We start from the raw sequence: 24579 nt of genomic DNA on the forward strand, positions 1-24579 counted from the left end.
TCTTAGCTCCATCCCTCCCCCTCCTGTCTTCTCCTATCATTTCAGATCTCCCCTCCCTCTCCCACTTTCAAATCTCTTACTATCTCTTCTTTCAGTTAGTCCTGATGAAGGGTCTCGGCCCGAAATGTCAACAGTACTTCTTCCTATAGATGCTGCCTAGCCTGCTGTGTTCACCAGCATTTTTTTGTGTGTGTGACTTATGTTATGTTGTTGTTAGTCTGTGCAGTTTTATGTCAAATATTTTGTAAACCTACATAAACTGTCCCATGTGCGCATTCAGTGCGTACATACTTTTGTCACAGGAAAAGAATTTGCACGTAAGATTTTTGCACTCACTGACTACTAAAAATTAGAGGGAACATTGTTGGCAGCTCATCTAGGTGAAGGAAAACTCTGATCTCAAACCTCTGCTGCCTTGAGGCTATACCCACTCATGAGGAAGGCTTCGGGAGCAAACCTCGAAAGGAAAGTCCAAAGCGGGAGTCCCAAAGCAGCCCTACCTTGAGTTCAACGCTGACTGGCCTCTCCTGCGACACTGGTTGTATCAAACTGTATTGGTCTCTGCTGTTCATTTGGGTTCATCAGTTGCGTGGAGAGGGAAAGCTTGCTAAATGGGCAACAGCTTGCTCTCCATATCGTACTGCCCAGGCTTGCGTATCTAGACAGCTAGGACACAATATCCATGGTTAACTCTGACCGACAGGGGCCTCAGATTTACCAACAAATCTCACCGTAAAATAATCTGCATACGATTAAAATAATGTTGCATAGGATCCAAGTGGTTTTACGAAGCATACTTAATTTTCTGTGCCTAAACTGATTTAAAATCGCGTTAAATTTTAACATACGTCATAATGAAATAGATCTTTAAAATACTATTAAACATTTATGATAAAGTACTGTTCAAGGTGGCAGAGAAAACTTACCAGGATGCCACCTGGAATGGAGCATTCCAGTTATGAGGAGAGATTGGAGTGGAAGTAGTTCGGAGAGACTTGACTGGCGTAAACAAAATTATGAGGGGTATGAGGGTCTTCACAGCTCCCCCTCCGAGTTTCACCCATCACCTTGTGTTTCTCCCTCCCCTCCTCTCACCTTTTAACTCTACTCCTCGTCTTTTTTCTCCAGTCCTGCTGAAGGGTCTCGGCCTGAAACATTGACTGTTTATGCTTTTCCGCAGATGCTGCCTGGCCTGCTGAGTTCCTCCAGCATTTTGTGTGTGTTGCTTATTGAGGGGTATGGGTAGGTAAACTGCAGGAAACTATTCCCATGTCAGAGGTAGATAAAGCTAATTGAGAGATTTAGGGCAAGGGTCAAAAGATTTAAAGGGGATTTGAAGCAGACCATTTTCCACCCAGAGAAGATCTGGAATACACTGCTGGAGAGTGGCTGAAGCAGGGTTACTAACAGTTGTTCAATGGAGAGTTATTAGTCATATATCTGCAATGGGTGAATTGTCACATGAGAAAAGGTTGGACAGCTTGCATCTGCTATAATTGAGAAAAGTAAAAGATTCATTAAAACGTTTACGATCTGAGGATTCTTAACTCATTGGATGTGGAAAGGATATTTCCTCCTCTGTAAGAACCTAAAGATCACTGTCTAGCACTTAAATTGTCTAGACAAAAGGCTATGAGCTAATTGCTGGGATTAATATGGTAGGTGCTGACTGGTGGCCTAATTCTATATTGCAGCTTCCCACTTAGCCCAGCGTTTTTTTCAATTTTATTGCTTTACAAGGTGTTTAAAGTATTAGTTGAAAATTATGCTTTTTTTCTTTCCTGGCTTGCATCTGAAAGAACTTGTTCAAGTAGTTGGTTTCAGATTGTTTAATGAAAACACAGTTGTTGAACGTATGAATTAGGAACAGGAGTCAGCCTCTCAGCCCTTCAAATGTGCTCCATCTCATGGTAAGATTCCAGCTACAAATCTGCATTCCAGTCACCTTTTATCCCTTTGCTCAACAAGAATCTGTTGCCAGCTGCCTTGGCAATATTCAAAGACCAAGCAGGAGTCCAAAGACTCTCAATCTCAGAAAAAAAAATTATCTCTTCGCCCCTTATCTTTAAAGAGTACCCCAAGATTCTTCCAATGAGGAAGGTACCTTTCCTCGTGGAGTAAATGGAATAAAGGGAAGATGATGAGGAAATCGAAGGGGAGGTGGTGAAGGCGGGGAAGGAGGAGGCCAGCAAAATGGAGGAAAACAAAAAAGGGTGGGCAGCAGGGGAGAACAGTCACTGGAAGTCAGAGAAAAGGACATTCATGCCATCAATTTGGAAACTACCCAGACAGAATATGAGGTGTGCTCCTGGGGTGGTTGTTGAAAATTGTGCTTTTTCCTTGCCTCGCAAGAGGAATGAAAGAGATTCTTGGAACATGGAGAGAATAGAAAGATACTCAAGTTCAAGTTTATTGTCATCTAACTGTACACATGAACAATCAAACAGAACATCTTTCCAGACCACAGTGCACCCACACACAGAATATAAAACAAAATATTACCAGAAGTAAGTGCATAAAATATATCTCAAAATGCTTGTAGTGCCCAGGACGGGTAAACTACAAACAGTACAGTAAATAGCTCGCTGTCTTAGTGACGAGACCTCGGTGTGGCAGGGTATTCATTAGTCAGCCTAAGGGAAGAATCTACTGTCCAGTCTGGCAGTCCGAGTCCTGATGCTCTTCCTGACAATAGTAGGTCAAAGGGATTGTGCGATAGGTGGTAGGGATCTTCAACAATGACACAGGGTAGGCAGAAAGGATTAGTTTCATTGGGAGTTTAACCAGTTCTGCACAACGCAATAGGCCAAAGGGCCTGTTCCTGTGCTGTAATGATCTGCGTTTAATTAAGACAAGAATAAAAGAATAGTGCAATGATTGTAGTGCAGTCGGGTAGCACATTCCAAATACTTACCACTCATGTAAAAAAAGCCTGCCCCACACATCTTCATTGAACTTAGCCTCCTCCCCACCCCACCCCGCCTCCATCTTAAACGCATGTTATTACACATTTCGATCCTGGGAAAAAGATACAAGTAGCCTACTTTATCTATGTCTCTCAGTCTTATAAACTTCCCCTTAGCTTCCACCATTCGAGAGAAAAGAACCCAAGTTGGTCCAACCTCCCTTTAAACCATCATCCCGAGTCTTCTCCAAAGCCCTCACATCCTTCCTATAATAGGACAAACGGAACTAAATGCATTTCTTCAGAATATTGTATAACCAGAGATTGGGTCTGAGGAGAGCCAAGTGTGAATGCAAGGAACGACCCAGGAACAGCATGGTTGGTAAGTTATTGGCTGTGGAGTGTGTTGCATTATAATATACAATGAGGATATCGGCGAGCTTCTGGTTCAGTAGCAGTGGAGTATGTTCTGCTGATAATTGCTCGCATCGTATTCTTTAGACTGGGCAAACTTCTCCACCAAGCCACCTCTAGCTGAGTGGTACAGTGCAGACACGATAAGTGTTATTCCATTAATTTCCAGGAATGATTGGAACTGTTCCCCCACAAGCTGTGGTCCATTGTCACTGACTGAGTATTCGGGAACAGCAGTCCTTGCGAAGAGGCTTCTCAACACACCAGCAGTGTGCAAAGCTGCAGTGGATGCCATTGGACACACTCCTAGCCGCTTTGTAGCTGCATCCACTACTACTGAGAAACATGCCCATGAACAGTCAGGCAAAATCCATGTGAATCTTCTGCCAGGAGAATGCAGGTCATTCTCAGGGATGGAGAAGTGCTGCTCTTGGCATCTTCTGGACGTGTTGGCATCCTACACAGTGCATAGCAAGCTGCTTGATCTGTTGATCTACTCCAGGCCACTAGATAAAGCTTCGAGCCAACACTTTCATTTTAACCACACATAGAAGGCCAGCATGCAACTCCTCCAACACTTTGGCCCTCAGCTTGGATGGTACAACAACTCTCAATCCCCACATAAAACAACCTCCACCAAAGGTTCATCTCAGCACTGGTAAACATGGGAAAACAGGAGTGTCTGTTGCACATTCCAGCCATTTTCAGTAGTAATGAAGACCCGAGACAGTGTGGAATCTTTTCTAGTTTCTCTTTGGATCATCTCTGTCGTAATAGGGAGACTTTTGATTTGCATTAGGGGAATACGTCAAGAGGAGTGTCTTTTTTAGTAAATATTTCTGGTACTTCCTTTTCCAAGGTAAACAGGACAATCCATCAGCATTTCCATGATTAGTTGTCCTGTTGAATTCAATCTTGTAATTGTATCCTCCAGGAAACAGAGCCCATCTCTGCATTTGTGCTGCTGCTGTTCGTGGAACACCCTTCTGTGGAGTGAAAATGGACACTCGTGGTTGATGATCAGTGATGAGGGTAAATTCTCTTTCATACAAGTACTGGTTGAAACATCTTATACTCCAAACCAGACTCAAGGTCGTTCTGTCAATCCGTGTGTAATTTTTCTCTGCAGCGGTAAGGAACCATAATGCAAAGGCCATAGGGTGTTCACTTCCACCACTCTTGACACGTGACATGACTGCACCTATAATATAAGAGAGGTGTCACAGGAAAGCTTCACTGGATGATGTGATCATAATGTGTCAATACAGCATATGACATTATCATTTCCTTACCTTTTTGAAAAACATCTCACAGTGTTTTGCCCATTGTCATTTCTTCCCAGTCTGCAGTAATGAATTTAAGAAGTGGAGCATAAGAGCTGGGTTTGGCAGGAACTTGTTATTGTAGTTGACAGATCCCAAAAAGGACCACAACTGTGCCATGTCCTTTGGCTTTGGGGCATCCAGCACTGCTTGAATTTTCTCAGCACACTTGTCTAACGCTTGTGCATCAATCATGAGACTATAGTAAGTGATAGTTGGTTTAAAGAATTCACACTCGTCGCGTCGTGCTCTAAACCAATAATCTTTAATCTTCTTTTAAACACTGTCTTGAGGTTTTGGAGATCGTCCTTGTCATCCTTACTGGTAATGAAGATGTCAGCCTGGTAACACTGAGTGCCTGGGCAGCCTTACAGCACCTGGTCCATAGCCTTCTGTCAGGGTGCCAGTGCAGGTGCTACTCCAAAAATAAGCCTATTGTACCAAGAAAGCTCTTTGTGAGAATTTAAGGAGAGAAACCTTTTGGACTCTTGCTCTATCTCCATCTGCAAGTAGGCCTCAGCTAAGTTCACTTTGCTGAAGTGTTTTCCTCCAGAAAGGTTTGAAAAGATATCCTCTATACTGGGCAGAGGGCATTGATTTACTTGCAGTACTGCGTTGATGGTGACCTTAAAATCAACCACAGATCCTGACAGACTCATTCTTCTTGGCAATTTGGACCACTGGCATTGCCGATGGGCTCCATTCAACCAGGAAATAATTCCTTCAGCCTCCATGTGCTCTAACTCACTGGCTACTTTATCACGGATGGTATAAGGAACAGGACAGGCTTTCCAAAACTTGGGTGCAGCATCTTCAGTTAACGCTATTTTAGGCTCGATATGCTTGTGATTTCCAATGCCAGCCTTGAACACTGCTGTGGCATTGTCCAGTATCTTTCTTAATTCACTTTTATATGGCTTCATTACAAGGGATGTGGCATGTAAGTTACAAATGTTATTCTCACAGGAGTTATCTTTTCTCCAGTACAAGCTCTTAGTTGGATATCTGAAGGCTTCAGTTTAATATCTTTGAAATGACCTTCAATCTCACTTTGTGGATGACTGAAACAACTCAGCCGCTGTCCAATTCCATTTTAATTAATTTGCCGTTCCCTCTGGTGTAAACCATATTGCTTGTTCATTGTTAATTTTCACACTGTACGTTTGCAGGTTACACAGTCCTGCGCCACTGGTATCATTATCAGATTTTTCATCAACAGTGTGCAGATCAGTGCTGTCTTTGAAATGCAACTTGACTTTTAGCTTTTTCTCTTCCCTGAGCAGTCCATTCATTTTTGTCTGCCCAACTCACTCTGTGCGTGTGTCCTATTTTGTTGCATTTTCTGCAAATTTCACCTTTAAATCTGCATTTGTTTGGTCTATGTGAGCCCCTGCCATAAAGGTAGCACAATTTGTTCAGCCAGGCTGGTTCCTGTTTAGATGTTGCAATTTTATCCAGGCTCATTTTCATTCCTGACTGCAACTCAATTGCCTCTCCCTCTGCAGTTTCCATTGAAACAGTGATTTTAAAAACTCTTTTAAATGTAAGTTGTGCTTCAGTTAGGAGTCATTTTTGAATGCTTTCTTTTAAGATTCCACAAGCTAGATGATCTCTCAGTGCATCATTAAGCCCATCACTGAACTGACAATGCTCAGACAATCCTTCAATCCAGCCACGTACACTGAAATGGTCTCCCCTTCCTTTTGAATCTGCTTATGAAACCTAAAGCATTCTGCAATCAACAATGCCTTTGTTTCCAAGAGTTCCTGCACTACTTTTACAATATAAGTAAAGCTGATTTCTGCAGATTTATTTGGGGCAGTCAAACTTCGAAGCATGCTGTATGCTTTTAAACCCGAGGCACTTAGCAAAATTGGCACTCGCTTCTCCTTGGCTATTTCACTTGCTTCAAAATAATGTTCCAATATCTCAGTATACATGAGCCAACTACCCATTGTTTAATCAAACATGACAATCCTTCCAATGTAGCCAGCCATTTCTGATTTTTTTAATAATTATTATCTCTGGGTACTTATAGTTTATGAACCCTGAATTCTTCTATTTATGGCCCTTTTTTTTTACTTGACATCTCTGCACATGCTGGGCTGCGTTTTTTACTTGCTGTGTTCTTTAAAGTTCAAACGTCTCGCTGCACTTGAATGGGTCAGTAGCTGTCTCGAGTTCGTTTTAAAAATACCTCATCGCCAATGTCAATGTTTTGTAACTTCAACGCATTAAACTGATTCGAGGAATACACATGAGTCCGAAATGCAGGTCTAACTTCGAGTTTACTTCAAATAAGGCGTGGTAGCGTGATAATGTATGCAATTCACATATTTATATATATAACCCATAATGAATTATTTAAACAAACAGGAAAACTTAATCAAACATATATATATATATATACACAAGATCGCTCAAATATAACTGAAATAGTAAATACACAACAGTCCCAGTACAGATTCCTGCAGCACGCCACTAGTCAGAAACCTGCAGCCAGAATATGTTCCAATGAGTATCTCCCTCTGTCTTCAAACCTATTCTGAATTAACCAGGCAAGTCACCCTGGATCCCATGTATTTAAATTGTTATTTTTATTACTTTAATGTACATGATTTATTCTGTGGGCTTTGTGGAAGCAAGGAATTTCACTGCATTCTGGTTTATATGACAATAAACTGAATCTGAAGCAACACTCTCAAAATGTTGGAGGTACTCAGCAAGTCAGACAGAAGGGAGTAAAAGTCGAAGCTTCAGACAGAAACCCTTCATTCAGAATCTGAAACTGGACTATGAATGACTGGTAAGTTAGAGAGAGTTACTGCATTTGCAGAGCACTTAATTGTTCAGTGACTACGTTCACCGCAAGAAAATAAGTTTAAATATGTAAGCTCCATTATTCAACTATCAATAATTTCTACAGTTACCAAATATTTACGTAGTGTTTGGTGATCCTGCCATAGAGTTTAAAGGCATTGTTGACTTATGCACTTCAGCATTTGTGTCGGAGTGTTTGTTTTACGGAAGCTAACATCTGTTTCACTATGAATCCACCTGCAAAAAGGGATGACAAAAGATTGATTGGTGTGAGTAGTCAATGAGTAGTCATTTGCACAATGGTAAAAGGTAAATTGGATGGACTTTGATCGTTCCAAATTCAACAACTCCTACCTTTTTATTCTTCGTCCCTTAACAATTTTGCTTTCTTTATTGTCTCTGCCCAGCCCTACCTTTAAATAAATTAGAAATGCAAAGTTATCCACATATAAAAAGAACATTTAGATGGGTAAAAAATATTAATACATTTCGAAGGCCTAGCAAGAAGAGTTTAGGACCTTTTGTTCATCTCCTACACAAGGACAATGTATGGCTTTGCACTATGATATACTTCACTCCAATATTCAGGGATATCCACTGCAAATGCACCTGTAGAGATATCTGGTTTGCAATCAATATGCAATGAAATAATCTATTAGTTTGAATTGGCAAAACTCAAAGAGCTTCTTGGTTGAGCAATGAGAGATCATAATCTGTAGAACCCCTGTACTTCTTGACTATCAAAGTTCAAAGTACATTTTATAATCAAAGAATGTTTAAATTATACAACCTTGAGATTTGTTTGTTTACAGGTAGCCACAAAGCAAGAAACTGGAAAGAATCCAATTTAAAAGAAAATAATAAAATAAAGACCAACACCCAATGCACAGAGAAATGGGGGGGGGGGGACACAAATCATAGAAACAATAGAAGCAAGCAACAACATTCCGAAACAAAATGAGTCCTTAGACCTGAACCCTGGAGCAGCGCGGGTTAAGTCCAAGCCTCGGTATCAGTCCGTCATCTTAGCAAGTACGGAGCACCACGGCCGGGGGTAGTCTTCATAACCTCCGCGCCATAGAGAGAGAGAGAGAGGAGTGAGCCTCGCGAGTGAAATTGATTCTCATCTCCGATCCCAACGCCCTGCCCTTCCAGTATAGTTTAAATCATTAATATAATACACTTGCAGAATAGAGATGAATTAGGTGTAACTGTTACCAAAATCAGAAAGGAAATATTTAACCGTGCGTTCAGAGGAGATGATACAAAAATTGCAATTTGTGGTAGAGGACGATGATTTCAGAGTGAATGGCTGAGATGTGGGAGGGAGCTAGTGGGGTATTATTTACTGGGGGAAACCAAGGAAGCCAGTCATAAGAGTACAGCACACATATTGGAACAAAGCTTGGAAAATGAGCCATGTTATAGAGAAGCATATTCAGTAGAATGAAACAATAGTTGTGAGCCAGTCATTGGGAGTATGGTTCCTTGGATTTCTTCCTCAATAGATCTGTAAAAGTTATCTTTATTCCTCCATTCCTTGCTATATTGGTTTAAAGAAAACATTTCTCCATATCTTCAAAGTCAGTAGTGCTTAATGGCATGAGTCAATTTAAGGTCATTATATTAATTTCAAATTACAAAACATTGGTTCCATTTTACATTTTGAATGAGTGGTTCTCTAATCAATTAACCTTTGCAACTTCGTAAAATCTACTCCAAATCTTCCCCATGGAAATTCCAAAAATATCGATTAATTGAAGTGACCAAAGTCAATCATTGCGAAAAATTGTGTTAACCAAGGAAGTTGGTGTCATGGCACACAATGGTATTCTTAATGCTAACAACGCTAACGTATTGGCAGTAGCAGTTACCATGGGAAAATGCACGTTGGTTCAAGACTTTGCTACTTACTGAAAGCAACAAACAATTACAGCATTTTAAAAAGCCTTACTTAGAAGAGGAATGACTTTACTAATAGGAATCCAGCTCACCAAGCACAAGTGCTAAAAATCAGTGGTACACTGAATTTTTTTCTGAAGCCTCTTAACATTATATTAAGGAAGCTGCTGGAGGCTTCATTGTAATAAGTCAAATACAAATGGCTATAGGTGTGGCTTCTCACCTGTAATACAAACATTGGATCTCAACCTAAAATATCCACTTTATTTCCCTCCATAGATGCTGCTTGACACTCTGAAATCCTCCAGCATTTTGTGTATGTTGCTCAATATTTCCAGCAACTGCAGAATCTCGTACGCTTATGGACATACTCTCCTCTGATACTCAAACATCAGAGAAGGACACACTATGAGTGAACAGTGCACTGACGATGTCTCCTCGTATGGTGACGAACCTCTTGCAACTGGATTGCCAAGGTTGGCGAGCAACTCAACCCAACCATATTCTCACCTCATTTCTCAAAAACTGTAAATGTATTGTCCACATATGTAACACTGGCATCTCAACTACCTTGTTTTTAAGTATGTAATAGACATTTTTCCCCCTCCAAATAAATGTTAAATTACACATAGAAGCTCAAACTGAAATATTTTTAGTGTATATCTGTTTCTGAAGATATCCTATTAAATCGGCTGCTATTATACAGTCAGATCATGAAGCACTTTAAGCAGAAATAATCACCTTACAAGGTGCCCCATTTCTGAATTGTGTAGCAGGGTGGGAATATTTTTAATATGAGAATAAATCATAAATTACTGGCCAGGATAAGTTAAACTAATGCAATGGAAATATGTAATTAAAGACAGTACATTATTATTGAGCCTATGCTCTAGCTCTGTAAATTGGTCATTTCCATTGGCTGGCTGGACTATTCTAATATAATATGTTCTTTGTAAAATAAATAATCAACTAACTAAGAGTAAGGATGATTGCTTAATATGTGGGGCAATATGCTAGACAAACTGACATTCCCAAAATTAAAGGTTAATATGGTTTTAAAACAGATTACTCATTTGATCATTTCAAAACAAAAACTGGTATTATTGATAAATTGAAGAAACTTGGGGCGAGGCTGGGGAGTTGAACACAAGTAAAGCAGTGGTGATAAAAACAATTCTTAGGAAAGTGACTCAAAAGCAGACTTTAAACTGGAATGGTTGGGGGGGGGTGGGAATCAAATTAAAGAGACTTGGAGAGAGGAGGTTAGGTCACAAATAGAGAAAGCTAGTAGGCAGTGTGTGAGGGAGGATAGGCAGGGGACAGAGATCAGGAGCACTCAGACCAAAGATGTAGGGGACAAGGAAGAAAAAGATAACAAAGTTGATTGCTCCATTAAAGATAAACAGAGAGTAAGAGGTGGAGAGTTTCTTAAATGCATCTATTTTAATGCTAGGAGCATTGTAAGAAAGGTAGCTGAGCTTAGAGCATGGATTGATACCTGTAAATATGATGTTGTAGCTATTAGTGAAACATGGTTGCAGGAGGGGTGTGATTGGCAACTAAATATTCCAGGATTTCATTGCTTCAGGTGTGATAGAATAGGAGGGGCAAGAGGGGGAGGTGTTGCATTGCTTGTCAGAGAAAATATAACAGCGGTGCTGTGGCAGGATAGATTAGTGGACTCATCTAGGGAGGCTATTTGGGTGGAATTGAGGAATAGGAAAGGTGTAGTGACGCTTATAGGGGTGTATTATAGACAACCTAATGGGGACCGAGAACTGGAGGAGCAAATTTGTAAGGAGATAGCAGATATTTGTAGTAAGCACAAGGTTGTGATTGTGGGAGATTTTAATTTTCCACACATAAACTGGAAAGCCCATTCTGTAAAAGGGCTGGATGGTTTGGAGTTTGTCAAATGTGTGCAAGATAGTTTTTTGCAGCAATACATAGAGGTACCAACTAGAGAAGGGGCAGTGTTGGATCTCCTGTTAGGGAATGAGGTAGGGCAGGTGACGGAGGTGTGTGTTGGGGAGCACTTTGGATCCAGTGATCACAATACCATTAGTTTCAATATAATTATGGAGAAGGATAGAACTGGACCCAGGGTTGAGATTTTTCATTGGAGAAAGGCTAACTTTGAGGTGATGTGAAAGGATTTAGAAGGAGTGGATTGGGACAATTTGTTTTATGGGAAGGATGTAATAGAGAAATGGAGGTCATTTAAAGGTGAAATTTTGAGGGTACAGGATCTTTATGTTCCTGTTAGATTGAAAGGAAAGGTTAAAAGTTTGAGAGAGCCATGGCTTTCAAGGGATATTGGAAGCTTGGTTCGGAAAAAGAGAGGGATCTACAAAAAATATAGGCAGCTTGGAGTTAATGAGGTGCTTGAGGAATATAAAGAATGTAAAAAGTATCTTAAGGAAGAAATTAGAAAAGCTAAAAGAAGATACGAGGCTGCTTTGGCAAGTAAGGTGAAAATAAATCCAAAGGGTTTCTACAGTTATATTAATAGCAGAAGGATAGTGAGGGATAAAATTGGTCCCTTGGAGAATCAGAGTGGACAGCTATGTGCGGAGCCAAAAGAGATGGGGGAGATTTTGAACAATTTCTTTTCTTCGGTATTCACTAAGGAGAAGGATATTGAATTGTGTAAGGTAAAGGAAACAAGAAGGGTAGTTATGGAAGGTATGACAATTAAAGGAGAGGAAGTACTGGCGCTTTTAAGGAATATAAAAGTGGATAAGTCTCTGGGTCCGGACAAGATATTCCCTAGGACCTTGAGGAAAGAGCCCCTGACAGAAATATTTCAAATGTCATTAGAAACAGGGATGGTGCCGGAGGATTGGCGTATTGCTCATGTAGTTCCATTGCTTAAAAAGAGTAAACCTAGCAATTATCGGCCTGTGAGTTTGACGTCAGTGGTGGGTAAATTGATGGAAAGTATTCTTAGAGATGGTATATATAATTACCTGGATAGACAGGGTCTGATTAGGAACAGTCAACATGGATTTGTGCGTGAAAGGTCATGTTTGACAAATCTTATTGAATTTTTTGATGAGGTTACTAGGAAAGTTCATGAGGGTAAAACGGTGGATGTTGTCTGTATGGACTTCAGTAAGCCCTTTGACAAGGTTCCACATGGAAGGTTAGTTAGGAAGGTTCAATCGTTAGGCATTAATATCGAAGTAGTAAAATGGATTCAGCAGTGGCTGGATGGGAGACGCCACAGAGTAGTGGTGGATAACCGTGTGTCAGATTGGAGGACGGTGTGTAATGGTGTGCCTCAGGGATTTGTACTGCGTCCAATGTTGTTTATCATATATATTAATGATCTGGATGATGGGATGGTAAATTGGATTAGTAAGTATGCAGATGATACTAAGATAGGTGGTGTTGTGGACAATGATGTAGGTTTTCAAAGCTTGCAGGGAGATTTAGGCCAGTTAGAAGAGCGGGCTGAAAGAGGCAGATGGAGTTTGATGCTGAAAAATGTGAGGTGCTACCCTTTGGTAGGACTAATCAAAATAGGACATACATGGTAAATGGTAGGGCATTGCAGAACAGAGGGATCTAGGAATAATGGTGCATAGTTCCCTGAAGGTGGAATCTCATGTAGATAGGGTGGTGAAGAAAGCTTTTAGTATACTGGCCTTTATTAATCAGAGCATTGAGTATAGGAGTTGGGATGTAATGTTGATGAAATTGTTTAAGACATTGGTAAGGCCAAATTTGGAGAATTGTGTACAGTTCTGGTCACCGAATTATAGGAAAGATGTCAATAAAATTGAGAGAATACAGAGGAGATTTACTAAAATGTTGCCTGGGTTTCATCTCCTAAGTTACAGGGAAAGGTTGAACAAGTTAGGTCTTTATTCTTTGGAGCGTAGAATGTTGAGGGGGGGGCTTGATAGAGGTGTTTAAAATTATGAGGGGGATTGATAGAGTTGACGTGGATAGGCTTTTTCCATTGAGAGTGGGGGAGATTCAAACAAGAGAACATGAGTTGAGAGTTAAAGGGTAAAAATTTAGGGGTAACATGAGGGGGAACTTCTTTACTCAGAGAGTGGTAACTGTGTGGAACGAGCTTCCAGCAGAAGTGGTTCGAGGCAGGTTCCATGTTGTCGTTTAAAGTTAAATTGGATAGCTATATGGACAGGAAAGGAATGGAGGGTTATCAGCTGAGTGCAGGTCGGTGGGACTAGGTGAGAGTAGCGTTCGGCACGGACTAGAAGAGCCGAGATGGCCTGTTTCCGTGCTGTAATTGTTATATGGTTATAAAACAACTAACTGCTGCAAAGTATTTTTTAGTAGCCATTGCTCTGTATGTGTGCTTGAACGTACGTGAGCAGAAATAACATGGATTAGTTAGGTTTAATGTCTTTAAAAGATGAATAGTTTGCAGTTATTGCTTATATTCACATGTGGAAAACATACCCAGGCTTAGCAGTGAATAACTGGTGAAGGCCAAGAATGAGCATCACCGTACTGTGAGAACCACTAAGCAAAAGCATAATTTTTCATTCTACAATTAAAACATTCGTATGTTATCTCTAGACCTTTGGGCAACCAGAATCAACCAGTTCTTCACAAACAAGAGAAAATCTGCAGATGTTGGAAATCTAAGCAACACATCCAAAATGCTGGAGGAATTCAGCAGGACAGGCAGCACCTATGGAAAAAAGTAGCCAACATTTTGGACAAAGACCCTTCAGCAGGACTGGAAAAAGATGAGGAGTAGATTTAAAAGGTGGAGGGAGGGCAGGGAGGAACACAAGGTGATAGGTGAAACTGGGAGGGGGAGGGGGAGGGGTGAAGTAAAGAGTTGAAAAGTTGATTATTGGAAGAGCTACAAGGCTGGAGAAGGGGGAATAAGATGGGAGAGGACAGAAGGCCATGGAAAAAAGAAAAGTGGATAGGAGCACCAGATGCAGACAATAAGCAGGCAATGAGATAAAGTTTAGAGAGGGAAAAGGGGATGGGGAATGGTGAAGGGGGGGGTCAATACAGGAAGTTCAAGAAATCGATGTTTATGCCATCAGGTTGGAGGCTACCTAGACAAAATATAAGCTTACCGATTTTGGCTATTATAAACCCATGGACTCTCACAGCTAGCTGGACTACACCTCATCCCACCCTGTTACTTATAAATATGCCATTCCCGTCTCTGCTGCATCTGCTCTCAGGAAAAGGCTCTTCATTCCAGAACGAGGGAGATGTCCTCTTTCTTTCAAGAAAGGGACTTCACTTCCTCCACCATCAATGCTGACATTAATCATATCTCTTTCATTTCACGCATGTCTACTCTCACCCCATCCTCCCGCCACCCTACCAGGGATAGGGTTCCTCTTGTCCTCACCTACCACCCCACCAGCCTCCGTGTCCAACACACAATTCTCCGGAACTTCCGCCATCTCCTACGGGATCCCACCACCAACCACAATCTCCAATGGGATACCACTCACTCTCTGTTTTCTGCAGGGACCGCTCCCTACATGACTCCCTTGTCCATTTGTTCCTCCCCACTGATCTTCCTCCTGGCACTTATCCTTGCAAGTGGAACAAGTGCCATACCTCCTCCCTCACTACCATTCAGGGCCCCAAACAGTCTTTCCTGGTGAGGCAACCACTTCACCTGATAGTTTGCTGGGGTCATATACTGTGTCCAGTGCTTCCACTGTGACCTCCTGTATATTGGTGAGACCCAACGTAAATTGGAAGACCACTTCACTAAGTACCTACGCTCTGTGTGCCAGAAGAAGCAGGATTTCCCAGTGGCCATCCATTTTAATTCCACTTTCCATTCCCATTCTGATATGTCCATCCATGGCCTCCTCTACTGTTGTGATGAGCCCACACTTAGGTTGGAGGAGCAACACCTTGTATTCCATCTGGGTAGCCTCCAACCTGATGGCATGAATATTGACTTCTCGAACTTCCAGTAACGTTCCCCCCCCCCCTCACCATTCCCCATCCCCTTTTCCCTCTCTCACTTTATCTCCTTGCCTGCCCATTGCTTCCTTCTGGTGCTCCTCCCCCCTTTTCTTTCTTCCATAGCCTTCTGTCCTCTCCTATTAGATCCCCATTCTCCAGCCTTTTATCTCTTTCACCAATCAACTTCCCAGCACTTTATGTCATCCCCCAATGCCCCCCCCAATTTCACCTGTCACCTAGTGGTTCTTTCTCCTTCCTCCCCTCACCCCACCTTTTAAATCTAATCCTCATCTTTCTTTCCCTCCATTGACTATACTCTTTTCAATGGATGCTGCCTGGCCTGCTGAGATGCTCCAGCATTTTGTGTGTGTTGCCAACAATCAATTAGACCATAAGACAAATGAGCAGAAGTCGGCCATTTGGCCCATCGAGTCTGCTCCGCCATTTTATCATGAGCTGATCCATTCTCCCATTTAGTCCCACTCCCACGCCTTCTCACCATAACCTTTGATGCCCTGGCTGCTCAGATACCTATCAATCTCTGCCTTAAATACACCCAATGACTTGGCCTCCACTGCCACCCGTGGCAACAAATTCCATAGATTTACCACCCTCTGGCTAAAAAAATTTCTTCGCATTTCTGTTCTGAATGGGCTCCCTTCAATCCTTAAGTCATGCCCTCTCGTACTAGACTCCTCCATCATGGGAAACAACTTTGCCATATCCATTCTGTCCATGCCTTTCAACATTCGAAATGTTTCAATGAGGTCTCCCCTCATTCTTCTAAACTCCAAGGGATACAGTCCAAGAGCCGACAAACGTTCCTCATATGTTAACCCTCTCATTCCCGGAATCATTCTAGTGAATCTTCTCTGTTCCCTCTCCAACGTCAGCACATCCTTTCTTAAATAAGGAGACCGAAACTGCCCACAGTACTCCAAGTGAGGTCTCACCAGTGCCTTATAGAGCCTCAACGTCACATCCCTGCTCCTATACTCTATTCCTCTAGAAATGAATGCCAACATTGCATTTGCCTTCTTCACCACCGACTCAACCTGGAGGTTAACCATAAGGGTATCTTGTACGAGGACTCCCAAGTCCCGTTGCATCTCAGAACTTTGAATTCTTTCCCCATTTAAATAATAGTCTGCCCATTTATTTCTTCTGCCAAAGTGCAAAACCATACACTTTCCAACATTGTATTTCATTTGCTACTTCTCTGCCCATTCTTCCAATCTATCCAAGTCGATCTGCAGACTCTCCTTTTCCTCAGCACTACCGGCCCCTCCACCTATCTTCGTATCGTCAGCAAGCTTAGCCACAAAGCCATCTATTCCATAATCCAAATCGTTGATGTACAATGTAAAAAGGAGCGGCCCCAACATGGACCCCTGTGGAACACCACTGGTAACCGGCAGCCAACCAGAATAGGATCCCTTTATTCCCACTCTCTGTTTCCTGCCAATCAACCAACGGTCTATCCACGTATGTAACTTTCCCGTAATTCCATGGGCTCTTATCTTGTTAAGTAGCCTCATGTGTGGCACCTTGTCAAAGGCCTTCTGAAAATCCAAATATACAACATCCAGTGCATCTCCCTTGTCTAGCCTACTGGTAATTTCCTCAAAAAATTGTAATAGGTTTGTCAGGCAGGATTTTCCTTTAAGGAATCCATGCTGAGTTCTGCCTATCTTGTCATATGCCTCCAGGTACTCTGTAACCTCATCCTTGACAATCGACTCCAACAACTTCCCAACCACAGATGTCAAGCTAACAGGTCTATAATTTCCTTTTTGCTTCCTCGCCCCCTTCTTAAGTAGCGGAGAGTCATTTGCAATCTTCCAGTCCTCCGGAACCATGCCAGAATCTATCGACTTTTGAAAGATCATTGCTAATTGTCATGTACCCCGTGACGGGGATAAAGAAACCAGAAATAGAAACTACTTTGGAGTCTAGTATTGCTATAAACTAATAATATTTATTAGTAACTACGCAATACAGTAATATAAAAGTGAATAAATCACACAGGTTAGCAATGATTATATATAAAAGTAAGTGTGGAATATATATGTATGAAAAAACCAAGCTTCTTTAAGTCAAGGGGTAAAAAGATACAGTCTTATGATGTTGAGTAAAGTTCGGTTCAGTTCGTGGTATTTAGTTGAGTAGTGATGGGGAGAGAGGGAGGGAGGGAGAGAGGGAGAGAGGGAGGGAGGGAGGGAGGGAGGGAGGGAGGGAGGGAGGGAGGGAGGGAGGGAGGGAGGGAGGGAGGGAGGGAGAGAGGGAGGGAGGGAGAGAGGGAGAGAGGGAGAGAGGGAGAGAGGGAGAGAGGGAGAGAGGGAGAGAGGGAGAGAGGGAGAGAGGGAGAGAGGGAGAGAGGGAGAGAGGGAGAGAGGGAGAGAGGGAGAGAGGGAGAGAGGGAGAGAGGGAGAGAGGGAGAGAGGGAGAGAGGGAGAGAGGGAGAGAGGGAGAGAGGGAGAGAGGGAGAGAGGGAGAGAGGGAGAGAGGGAGAGAGGGAGAGAGGGAGAGAGGGAGAGAGGGAGAGAGGGAGAGAGGGAGAGAGGGAGAGAGGGAGAGAGGGAGAGAGGGAGAGAGGGAGAGAGGGAGAGAGGGAGAGAGGGAGAGAGGGAGAGAGGGAGAGAGGGAGAGAGGGAGAGAGGGAGAGAGGGAGAGAGGGAGAGAGGGAGAGAGGGAGAGAGGGAGAGAGGGAGAGAGGGAGAGAGGGAGAGAGGGAGAGAGGGAGAGAGGGAGAGAGGGAGAGAGGGAGAGAGGGAGAGAGGGAGAGAGGGAGAGAGGGAGAGAGGGAGGGAGGGAGAGAGGGAGAGAGGGAGAGAGGGAGAGAGGGAGAGAGGGAGAGAGGGAGTTATGAGTCTTCAGGTGAGCTGATGCCGTCGATCTTCGCGTCATCCTCCGAAATCCTTTACAAGTCACTGACTGTGACTTTAACCAGGGGGACCGGTTTTCCTGTGGTGGAGCTATTACCCTGGCAAGGGTGGACACATAGACAACTCCCCACCAGTAAACCCCTTCTTCACAGGTGGAATAGCAAATTGGATCGATCCGCCTGATCGATCCTCCAAAACCCACTTTCTCTGCAGGCACAACAATGCTCATTCAGTGTCCAGATCATGTGTCTGAGGTCTGTATCATCTGACCTCCTATTTATCTCACCAGGCTGAGCATCACCTGTCATTCAAAGAGTCCCTCCTTCCTTTGTCTGTAAAGGAGTGCACAAATAGGCAACAAGTCCTTGAAGAAATATCAACAATCTGCTGAAAATCATAACATCGAGTGTCCATTAAATAACACTGCCTTTGGTCACCATAGCAACTTTCGAGCTGCTTGGTACTGTCTCCAACTCCAAACTCAGTAGAAATCCAAAGTTACTTCCAATGCCTTAAAGTGACAGTCCAACTGTTAATCTTCGTCTCTCTCTCCTTTCCAAGCAAACCATCAATGACAAATGTCTCTCTCTGTCTCTCTTCAAACAGTTAATAGGGGCACTCCTGGATCCCCTCACACTAATGCCTCCGCAATCTCCACAGCTACTTCCTCCAGAACACGAGGGTGCATTCCATCTGGTCTGGGAGATTTATCTATCTTTAGACTATTCAACTTCCTGAGTACTTTCTCTGTCGTTACTGTGACTGTGCACACTTCTCTTCCCTGCCACCCTTGAGTGTCCGGTTACTGCTGATGTCTTCCTCAGTGAAGACTGATGCAAAATACTTGTTCAGTTCCCCTGCCATCTCTTTATCTCCCATTACAATTTCTCCAGCATCATTTTCTATTGGTCCTATATCTACTCTCACCTGTCTTGTACTCTTTATATACATGAAAAAGCTTTTAGTATCCTCTTTGATATTATTTGCTAGCTTCCTTTCATAGTTTATCTTTTCCCTCTTAATGACCTTCTTAGTTTCCTCTGGTAAGCTTTTAAAAAACTTTCCAATCCTCTGTCTTCCCACTAATTTTTGCTTCCTTGTATGCCCTCTCCTTTGCTTTAACTTTGGCTTTGACTTCTCTTGTCAGCCACGGTTGCATCCTTTTTCCATTCAAAAATTACTTCCTTTTTGGAATATACCTGTCTTGCACCTTCCTCACTTCTCGCATAAACTCCAGCCACTGCTGCTCTGCCGTCCTTCCCACCAGTGTCCATTTCCAGTCAACTTTGGCCAGTTCCTCTCTTATGCCACTATAATTTCCTTTACTCCACTGAAATACCGACACATCAGATTTCGGCTTCTCTTTTTCAAATTTCACAGTGAACTCAATCATGTTATGATCACTGCCTCCTAAGGGTTCCTTCACCTCAATCTCTCTAATCACCTCCGGTTCATTACACAGTACCCAATCCATTGCAGCCGATCCCCCAGTGGGCTCAACAACAAGCTGTTCTAAAAAGCCATCTCGCAGACATTCTACAAATTCTCTCTCTTGAGATCCAGAGCCGACCTGATTTTCCCAATCCAATTCTTGCTGACATTTTTCATTGAGGAATCACTAAGCTTCCTCTGTTGTGAAGTGGTTGTAACAGATTTTCTAAGACTCGATCTTAGCCAAACAACTGACAGAATTTAAACAGATAGCATGATCACAGGAAATCTGTTGGTAAGCTGATTGGAAAACACTGCAATATTAAGTCATACAGAATAGAATATGGTTAATTTTCAGGGTGCAAGAGCAATAAAATGAAAGAAAAGAGACAAAGAGCACCAAGTAAAAACAACAATAAAGCATTCAGAGAGACGGATATCAGTGTTACCAGATTAAATGCAAGGTTCCTTTAGCGTACTACTGAAACTTTTTTCCCCTCTATTTTCACACCCAGCATGGACTGGGAAATATATACACATTTTCAAAAAGCATAAACAAGGATGCCAGTCTAAGAAAAATGGTTTAAGATCAAATTCAGCTTTTATTTTTCCTTTGGAGTCAAGGATCTCAAGTAGCAGAAGGTAAAAAAATGTGAACAGATACCTTCAAATAAATCTAAGCATATCTGCATTTGTTTAGGGACATGGAAGCCAGACATTACAAGATCTCCCTAAGTGCAACACCTCATGCTTGCCCAAATGAAACTCTACATGCCATTTCTCTGTCCATATCAGTAACTGATCTATAACCCACTATAATTGTTGATAGTTCTTTACACTCTCCACAACTCCACCAATTTTGGCATCATCTGCAAACTTGCTAAAATACTCATTAGATATTTTAAACCAAGGTTCTGATAAACATCACAGAGGTCACAACACTGATCCTTATGGGACACCACCGTTCAAGAACCCTCATCCAGGATAACAGCGTGATCTAGCTTCTATGGCCAATTTTTAATAAGTAATTTTTAGCACTTAACTGTATTTTAAAAGAAATTTGTGTTAAGTTAATTTAAAAATTTTAAGTCTCCACAATGACATTTAAAAATTTTTCAAAGGCTATCAAAGTCAGCAGAGTAACTGGATCTTTAGCTAGGGCTCCTGGAGGAATAGACTGAGAAAGGCAAGTGCAGCTTTGGGAAAAATGTGGGTTGTGGGGGATGCAAAGGGGTCAGCTGGCCAGATTATGCGCAATCCAGTCCAATACTAGATGTCAGCAATAATGGGCACCATCTAACATTTATAATCCCATATTTTGTCCTCTCCCTTTCTTAAATAATTGTGTCACAAGAAGCGAGAAGAGAGCACAGCCTGGATGGTGGGGTTCCTTGATGATGAATGCTGCTTTCCTTGTAGATGTGCTCAATGGTGGGAGGGCTTTCCATATTACTATTTAACTATTTATGGTTTTATTACTATTTAATTATTTATGGTGCAACTGTAATGAAAACCAATTTCCCCCGGGATCAATAAAGTATGACCATAACAAATCTGCGCAAATGTCTAAGGAAGTAGTGGCACTGTTGTGCCTTTGCTGTGATGGCACGTGCGTGCTAGTCCCAGGACATCCACTGCCTCTCCTTTGTCCACCCTGCTTGTTACTTCCTTGAAAAACTCTAATAGATTTGTCAGGCAAGATTTTCCTTTACAGAAACCATGCTGACTTTGACCTATTTTATCATTAGTCTCAAAGTACCTCGTGTTGTTGCATGAACGAAGTCACTGGAAAAAATTACTGGTTGATACAAAGCAGCTTCTTTATTTGACAAAGCAAGGTACAGTTGGCATCATATGGAGACGCTTTCAGTGGAAAGGTCTGCTGGCCCAACATGGGGCTCTATATTTTATAAAAGGACAACTCCATATTTACAACGTATGGACAACGCTTTCTTTGAAACTACATACAACCTTCACACCTCCTGATCCACATCCACACACAGATACCCAAATGAATTGTAATCAGCATTATCTGGATTAGGATTCACAGCTTTTAGGAACCCATTGTTTAGAGCTGTACTCCAAATTAAATCCACAATACATTTTCAGAAGTGAAGACTGGTAGCCGAGGTCAATTGTTAAATGCATATGCCCTAAACCCAAATATCACTCCAACACCTCGAAGCCTCATCCTTAATAATTTCTTTCCCTAGTTTATTAAATCTCATATGATCACTTGACTTCATTCCCCTCCAATGCAGAAGGCAATAAATATCACAAAATGAAAAAAAGTATTCTATTCGTAATTGAAAAGCTGCATATATGGAGGAGGAAAGCGTTACCACAGATCAATGATCAATCAGTGCTGACAAAGTGATAAAGTAAGCACATTTTAACTTGCAGAGGAGAATAGACAAAGAGAAAAGGAATATCTGCAATGGCTCTGGAGATGAAGTTTGTCTAGATGACACCGTGTGAAGGGTAGTGAATGAGTGTTCACCACAGCAAGTCCGTATGCAAGAATGCAAATGGTGAGATGAATGAAGCCAGAAGAGAAACCTAAACTAACAATGTTGAATCTGAGATGAAGGTACATAGCAAGCTTACACTGGGTGACATGGAATAGTGGGAAGAAATCAGGTGGAATGCAGGGTTATAAGGGGCAGGCAAACTGCATCTGGTTTCTCAAGTGTGAAGAAAACTGCATACAAACAAAATTTGAAGTCCAAGTGAAGCCATACCATTTGAAATGCTAAAAATGAGGGGAAAGGTATACAGATCTGTTGTTTTTCCCTTCCCACTTTTTTCTTTCCAACTTGTACTTATTTTCTCACTTTCCCAATTCTGATGTGGAGTCATTGTCCTAACATGCTGCATTCCTGGCACTTTCAGTATTAGTTAAATCTCTGGTTGAAAAGCAAAACAGACACTGACAATCCCTGCAAAGCAGAAGGAAAGGAAAGAAATAAGAAAAGTGAAGTAATGCTTAAGTCTAGTCTTCTTGTTGGTATTGAGTTCAATGCCTTTTGTGCTTGCTTTGACAAACAAAACATGAAGGCAACTTCACAAACACCCAAAGCCCCTAATGACCCTATGACCTGTCTCTGAGTCTGATATGAGATTATCCTTCAAGAGGGTGACTCCACAAAAAGTATCTGGCCCAGCTAGTGTATCTGACTGAGTCCTGAAGACATGTGCTAATCATCGGGCATCTTCGACCAGTAGTACTAGCATCCACCGTAATGAAGTGTTTTGAGAAGTTGGTCATAAGACATAGGAGCAGAATTAGGCAATTTGGCCCATCGAGTCTGTTCTGCCATTCAATCACAGCTGATCCTTTTTTTTTCTCCTCCTCAACCCCATTTCCTGGCCTTCTCCCCGTAACCTTCCATCCCACATCCAATCAAGAACCTATCAATCTCTGCCTTAAATACACCCGATGACCTAGCTTCCACAGCTGCATATGGTAACAAATTCCACAAATTCACTACCCTTTGGCTAAAAAATTTCTCTGCATCTTTATATTGAGGTTGTGCCCTCTTGTCCCAGACTCTTGCAGCATGGGAAACATCCTTTCCACATCTACCAAGTCTAGGCCTTTCAACATTTGAAAGGTTTCAATAAGACCCCCACTCATCCTTCTGAATTCCAGCAAGTACAGACCCAGGGCCATCAAACATTCTTCATAAAATAACCCTTTCATTCCTGGAATCATCCTTGTGAACCTCCTCAGGACCCTCCCCAATGCCAACACATCTTTTCTAAGATGAGGGGCCCAAAACTGTTCACAATACTCAAGGTGAGGTCTTGCCAGTGCATTATAAAGGCTCAGCATCACATCCTTGCTCTTGCATTCTAGACCTCTTGAAATGAATGCTAACATGGCATTTGCCTTCCTCATCGTGAAGCATATCATCTCTTGCCTGAGGAGTGATTTTGGATACACTACAGTTTACCATTACAAAAGTCAACAGCAGGTGCCATTTCATTTCTCAGTTCTGAAACACCTTGAAAATAAGGATGCAAACAGTATGTCAACACTATCATCCTCTCGAAACTCATCACTAAGCTCCAAAGCCTGGCCCTCGGTACCTCCCTGTGAAACTGAATCCTTAATTTCCTCAACCATGGATTGGGTGCTACAGTAGCACAATGCTATTACAGCTTAGGGTATTCCAGAGTTCGGAGATCAATTCCGGCATCATTCTACAAGGAATCTCTATACTCCTCCTTGTAGAATACATGGGTTATGTCCAGGTCCTCCACTTTCCTCCCACAGTCCAGATATACTATTCATTGGTCATTGTAAATTGTCCCGTGATTAGATTAGGGCTAATTAGCTTTGTCAGGGGTTGCTGGGGTAGCATGTCTCGAAGGGCTGGAAAGGCCTACTACGCACAGTATCACTGGATAAACAAACGTTTTTTCTGCCACCATCTTCAATATAGGTGACAAAAAGGCTGTGTATTTAGCCCCCTGCTCAACTTTATGATTGTGTGGATAAGTACATCTCCAATACTGTATTTAAGTTTGCTGGCAACACCACTGCTGTTGGCTGATTCAAAAGTGACAATGAATCAACATGTAGGAGGGAGAATGAAAATCTGGTTGAGTGGTGTCACAACAACCTCTCACTCAATGTCAGCAAAACCAAACAGCTGATTATCAGCTATAGAAGGAAGAAGCCCAAGGTCCATAAGCCAGTCCTCATTAGGCAAATGGCAATGGAGAGGGTAGTAGCTTTAAATTTCTTGGTGTTAACATATTAGAGGATCTGTCCTGGGATCAGCATGTAAGTGCAATTACAAAGGCACGGCAGCTTCTCTACTTTCTTGGAAGTTTGCATCAATTCAGCATACCACCAAAAACATTCAAAGCTCTATAGATGCACAGTGGAGAGTACCTCAACCGATTTCATCAGAGCTTCACATGGAAACATCAACAGAAAAGGCAACAGAAATGGGTGGAT

The 24579-nt window shown here is 42.1% G+C and overlaps 1 protein-coding gene across 2 annotated transcripts in view; it reads right to left on the reverse strand.

The window, feature by feature from the left end:
* Window positions 1-500: 500 nt before the first annotated feature.
* Window positions 501-24579, reverse strand: part of tmem70 (transmembrane protein 70) — a 43296-nt gene continuing 19217 nt past the window's right edge. The window contains exons 3-5 of one of the 2 annotated variants that reach the window (XR_011885451.1): window positions 7816-7874; window positions 7583-7698; window positions 501-666 (exon numbers count right to left, since the gene is read on the reverse strand). Coding sequence is in view for 1 of the 2 variants with exons in the window: in XM_072253582.1 (XP_072109683.1) it covers window positions 7852-7874 (23 nt within the window). In the remaining variant the exon portion in view is untranslated. Of the gene's footprint in view, window positions 667-7064; window positions 7699-7815; window positions 7875-24579 lie in introns of those variants that run through there. The other variant, XM_072253582.1, reaches the window with a different exon arrangement.

Source organism: Mobula birostris, chromosome 1, assembly GCF_030028105.1.
Source record: "Mobula birostris isolate sMobBir1 chromosome 1, sMobBir1.hap1, whole genome shotgun sequence".
In the NCBI taxonomy this organism is placed as follows: domain Eukaryota; kingdom Metazoa; phylum Chordata; class Chondrichthyes; order Myliobatiformes; family Myliobatidae; genus Mobula; species Mobula birostris.